The sequence below is a fragment of the Eucalyptus grandis genome, chromosome 8, assembly GCF_016545825.1.
Source record: "Eucalyptus grandis isolate ANBG69807.140 chromosome 8, ASM1654582v1, whole genome shotgun sequence".
Lineage (NCBI taxonomy): Eukaryota > Viridiplantae > Streptophyta > Magnoliopsida > Myrtales > Myrtaceae > Eucalyptus > Eucalyptus grandis.
The window spans coordinates 15,452,541-15,458,540 of NC_052619.1; the positions used below are offsets into that span (position 1 = coordinate 15,452,541).

At 46.3% G+C, this 6,000-nt stretch overlaps 1 protein-coding gene across 1 annotated transcript; it reads left to right on the forward strand.

Moving 5' to 3' along the window:
- The first annotated feature begins 2,275 nt into the window (after window positions 1-2,275).
- LOC104456774 (cytochrome P450 89A2) lies at window positions 2,276-3,909 on the forward strand. The gene is given in 2 exon segments (XM_010071631.3): window positions 2,276-3,076; window positions 3,079-3,909. Coding segments are annotated over 2 exon segments (1,548 nt in total). The 3' UTR covers window positions 3,826-3,909.
- The last annotated feature ends 2,091 nt before the right edge of the window (window positions 3,910-6,000 follow it).

Genomic DNA, 6,000 nt, shown 5'->3' on the forward strand with positions numbered 1-6,000 from the left:
TCATATTCTTCTTCTTCTTCTTCTGGCCGATCGCCGACCCTCAGCAAGGCCGGCCCTCATTGGCCAAGCCTTGCCGGTGGCCAGCAGCCTCGTCGGTGGCGGGCTTGCCTTCGATAGTTGGGCTTGCTTTCGGCGAGCTCACCAAACCTCGCATTGGCCGGGTGAGCCTCCGGTGAGCTCATCGGACCGGTTGCCGACGACTAGCGACGGCAGCGGACGGCAGCATGGGATGGTGGTCGATGAAGAAAAAGAAAAGAGAAAAAGAAGAAGAGAAAAGGGAAGAAGAGTTGGTTTTGATTCTTAGATTTGTTCCCTAGGGACAAAAATCAACTTTTTTTTATTGATTCTATTCCAAATCTACTTCCGGGAACAAAAAAAAATATAAATTTATTCCTTTAAACAAAAATTTTACCAAACGTGATTCTATTCCCAAACTGATTCCAAGAATAAAAAATCAAAATCAGGTACTATTTGGATAGTTACCAGTCAATGCCTTAGAGGGCCTTGTCTCTTGCAAGGGAAGAGAGAGAGAGGGAGAGAGGGTTGTGGCTCTTGAAGCCATAATTCCACATCTGGCAGAAGAAGAAATTAAAAAATAGGCTTCCTCTTTAAGTAACGAAGAACGAGAAAGGGTTTTGGTGGTTTCTTGGTTACATGTGAGAATGCTACCTTAATAGTCTTAAGAAAGGCCTTAAATTGAGGCACTTTTTCATTTCATGAAGATTTTAATTTTAATTAATCTTTTTATGTATTTAAGAAATAAAATTTAAAAATTAATAATTGGTTCAATCCAGTTGGTTAGTTATCGACCAACTAGACCAAAAATCACAAGTCCTAATTTGGTGGAATTAGGAACCAAACTAATGTCTTTGGGAATCGGACCAAATCACTCGATCTGTTTGGTCTGAGTGATTCCAAATTCGGGCAATTCTTTTTGCTTACCCCTACTTTCAAGTACTCTGTCATTGCTAGAAATGTGATCTAGTCCGAGTGATTTCCAATTGGAGCAGTTTTCTTTTTTTTCACCTCTACTTTTAGGTACTCTGCTGCTGCTGAAAGCCCTAATGGCTGCTGAAAGCCCTAATGGCCTCCAGCTCAATCAATTAGCCAATCAATCATCTCCTCCACCTCTGCCTTCCATGTGGCACTACTAGATTTCACATATGGCTCATTCTAGAGTTGCCGAATAGGGTTTGAGCCCTATTTTCTAGAGAGAGATATGGAGGAGGCTAAATCGTCGATGCATCACCAGCAACAACAGCTGCCGATTGAACACCATCACCAACAATAGCAAGCTGTAACAACAGTCGATAAACTTTTGTGAAGACAAAACATGTAATATTTTGGTCGGTAAGTATGAGGTCGTAATTGTATTTCAGCCATGCCTCCATATCCAATTCATTTTCCCAGTCATTTTGGTATATAATGATTCCGCGGTTTGGAGGTTAGTGAGTATTTCGTGATTTCAATTCAACTCCATTCCAAACTGACATTGAAGAGAGCTTAAAATTTCTTATTAATTCGCTTTACAGACCATTGAAGTTCAGTTCTGATGTAACAATTTAAATAGTATTAGATGCTTCGTTTTGTAGTTTTCGTCTATACTTTTCGTGTGGAGTTGGGTCGGGCTGGAGAACCGAGATGACCGCCATCATCGCATCAATTCTCGTAAAAGAAGAGTGAGAAACCAACGCAAGTAAGAGGACGTCAAGCTCTAGCAGGCCCGCACGGAAAGGCACAGCGTCTGCACCCGCTTTTTACGTTCTCTCCTCCATAATGGAAGCTATCGAGGTTCGAGATCCTCCGCCCAATTTCATCAATGTCGTTTCGGTGCCTTCGTTCCCGCATACTTCAGTAAACAGGACCCCTCCGAGTTCCTAACCGAACCAATGTTTTCACACTTTCCGATCCCTTGCTGTCCAAGTCCGGCCGCGTCTTCTAGCATCAACTGAATATTCTCGAGGGTGTGATGTAGAAGCTTTTTTTCTTATTTTATTCAGCGAGATTCATGAACATGTTCCGACGATCCTCAAGAAAGCTCACGTCCCTCTTACAGCGTATTGAAGTTAATAAGCATAGAAAAGGATTTTTTTTTTTTTTTAATAATTGCGAAGATATCATTTCATCAGGTAAACTCCACTGCCGATTCATGGACGCCATTGATTACGTTCTCTTTGCGTTAAGTCGTCAGCCTCGCCAGCCTCGTCTCCGATCTTTATATGAAACCGACAACTTCACACTTCTCCGCAAGAACTCAGAGTCAATCCGGCAAACTATGGAAATCTGGTTCCTTATCCTCATCACCCTCTCCGTCGCCGCCCTCCTCAGAGCCACCCTCAACCTCCTCTTCTCCGCCCCCAACAAGAAGAGCCTCCCGCCGGGCCCCCTCACCTTCCCCGTCGTCGGCAACTTCCTATGGCTCCGCAAGTCCTTCTCGGAGCTCGAGCCCGTCCTCCGCTCCCTCCATGCCCGCTACGGCCCGATGGTCACCCTCCACGTGGGCTCCCGACCCATCGTCTTTGTCGCCTCCCCAGCCCTTGCCCACGAGGCCCTCGTCCACCGCGGCGTCATCTTTGCCGACCGCCCGCCGCCCTCCGCCACCGTCCGCCTCACCTCCTCCAACCAGCCCAACATCAACGCCGCCTCCTACGGCCCCACCTGGCGCCTCCTCCGCCGGAATCTCACGGAGGAAATCCTCCATCCCTCCCGCCTCCGCTCTTACTCCCGTGCTCGGGCGCGGTCCCTCAACATACTTGGGGCGGGGCTCAAGTCCCAGCCTGGCGGCGTCGTCCGCGTCATCGACCACTTCCAGTACGCCCTGTTCTGCTTGTTGTTCTTCATGTGCTTCGGAGACGGGCTCGAGGAGAAGCAGATTAAGCAGATCCAGGAGTTTTCGCGACGGTTGCTGGTGAGTCAACGGCGCTTCGACGTGCTCAATTTCTGGCCGGGGCTGAGCAAGCTCATTCTCCGGAAGCGGTGGAAGGAGTTCTATGAGCTCTACGAGTGTCGGAAACGCATTCTCATCCCACTCATCGGAGCTCGACTCAAGGCCAAGCAAGAGCAACTGAGCAAAGCCAGGAGGACGGGAATGAAAGCGATGGCGATTGGATCGTGCCGTACGTGGACACGCTCCTGGACCTAGAGCTGCCAGAGGAGAAGAGGAAGCTGGAGGAGGCCGAGATTGTGAACCTCTCCTGGGAGTTCCTCACCGCCGGCACCGACACAACATCCACGGCGCTGCAGTGGATCATGGCCAACGTGGTCAAGTACCCAGAAATCCAAGAGAGGCTCTACGATGAAATCAAATCAGTCGTGGGAGAAGGGGCGGAACAAGTGGAGGAGGAGGACCTGCAGAGGATGGGCTACCTGAAGGCAGTGGTACTGGAGGGGCTGCGCCGCCACCCGCCGGGGCACTTCGTGCTGCCGCACGCGGTGAAAGAGGACGCGGAGCTGGGCGGCTACGCGATCCCCAAGGACGCGACCATCAACTTCATGGTGGCGGAGATGGGTCGGAACCCGGAAGTTTGGGAAGATCCGATGGAGTTCAAGCCCGAGAGGTTCATGAACTCCGCCGGCGGAGGAGCAGCCAGCGGGTTCGACATCACGGGGAGCAGGGAGATAAAGATGATGCCTTTTGGGGTGGGGAGGAGGATCTGCCCTGCGTCCGGGCTCGCGATGCTGCACCTGGAGTACTTCGTGGCGAACCTGGTGTGGCAGTTCAAGTGGCGGACGGTGGCCGGCGAGGAGGTGGACCTATCGGAGAAGCGGGAGTTCATCGTAGTGATGAAGAACCCTTTAAGGGCCCAGATTTCTTCCAGGAATTAGGGGCACCTGAATTTCGGAAAATTTATGTCAATTGTTGCCTTCTAAATATATTCCCATAAATGAACGCTTATCCACACACTCTCTCTCTCTGATGTACCTGCTTCTTTACTTGGGAACCCTCGAGGTGTTTGCGAAAATTCCTCAAAGAACGCACGTGAAGTTTTCGAACCCCCACCGCACTTCGATCACGGTGTTATTATGCCAAACACTACCCACCATTTCACTTGTACCGCGGTGATAATCTCTCTTTACGATCATTTTAAAAATTCCGAAGCTTTTAAAAAAAATTTAAAATTTTATCCACATTAAGGCTAGACACACCACCGTGCCACATAGGATAGCTAGGGCTGGCTGGACCACCTTATCAGTATTTTCTTATCAAAATTAGCCAAGAGAACTATATTTATAATTCGTTAATAGGTTTATAATCAAATTAGTACCATTGAAAGATTTATGACTAAATTGACAAATTGTCAAAATGATATAAAACTAAATTAGTACAATTAAAAGGTTTATGATAAAATTAGCGACAATACAATAGGTTTGAAGGTTTTTGGACAATTTTCCCTTTTAAATTTTGTCCTTCTTATGGTGAAAATGTTATTTTTATAGCATTAGGTTATTCAAGTATATTTTTTAACATTAGTTAGAGCTAAAATAATAGCTTGCCCGTGGATATTTCCATGCACATGCTAACACGATGACTATGAATGAACCTTAAAAAATGAGGTAATGACAAATAATCACCATTTTTGAACTCAGATCCTTCGTCTACAAGTTTTCATCATCCGTATATAATAAACACATAACGCCTACCCTATTAAATACAACCAGAAAAGAGGTCATGCAAATATTCAACTCCGAGCAAAGATTTGATAAAATCCCAATTTTCTCGTGATCCTCAATTGAATCATGTTTTGTTATAAAAAGAATCATACCCAACACGCATTTTCCAATTTTAGAAGTGTTTATATGACTTTCATATGTAACGATACAAAACTAGTACATAAGTATATCACCTAATCCCTAAAAGATAAGGTAAAAGCCAGCTGAAATTCTTACTCTATGAAATGTTCAATGCATCTACGGAATCTATAATTCGATGCGCTTCTTCTTGGCATGATTCAAAGGCAGAGCAGGATCTAAACCGTCCATGCATAGCTATGCGCAAATAATGTTACAGATATAAATAATGACCTCATGGTTATCAACCCATAAATTGCATGTTTTCTCTCTCGCGAAAGTTCATCCGCTCCTGTTGCTATTGCTGATGGTGGTGTTGCATCAGCAGTTGCTGTTGCTGGTAGTGTCGCTGGCGGTGCATCGACGGTTTCTTCTCCTCCATATCTCTCTGCAGAAAATAGGGATTCGGACTTTATCAGACTACACTAGAGAGAGCCATTTGCAAGAATCTTAGAGTGCGACATGGATGGAGGTGGTGAAGGAGGTGATTGATTAGCTAATTAATTGAACCGGAAACGAGTAGGGTTTTTCGTTATCGCAAAGCAGCTGAAAGTTTGGAGAGAGAGGAGAGAAAGGGTAAGAAGAAGAAGAAGAAATCACTGTGGGACGCGATCAATCAATCTCACTGGTCGCAGTGTTCTCGCAATTCCATGGAAGCTCTTTGGGCGGGGCCTTGCCTCGTGCTGATGGGCTTCTATCTAGTCAGCCCAAGCCCATGTCCAAAATTCAAGTCGTGCCTGCATTTTCAGTCGGCTTTTATTCCAGTCATTCAGAGAATTTGCCAAGAGCACGAGTGTGACCAATTTCAAATTTCAAGAGTGACCATGTTGTAATCAGGGGTGTCAAAAACCCGACCCGACCCGACCCGAATATGACCCGAACATGAACTAAGTACAAAATAAGCTAAGCACACATTTCGGGTCTTAATATTGTTTGGGTAACGATTACAAAACAACCAAACATGTTTCAGGTCAGGTTATGGTTGAAACAATGTTCGGCCTCCAAACATATTATTGACTCTAAACACATTCTCTCACCCAAACACTCCTCACCCAAATACGTTCTCCTCCTCTCTCTCACAAGACCCTGCGATGATCTTGCCTACTACTAATGACTACACCTTCCGGTGTCTCGACCACCCCAAGCGTGCCCTCCAAAGGTACCAGCAAGAAAGGCACCATAGAGGTCCCCCAACCGACCAACGTCACCATC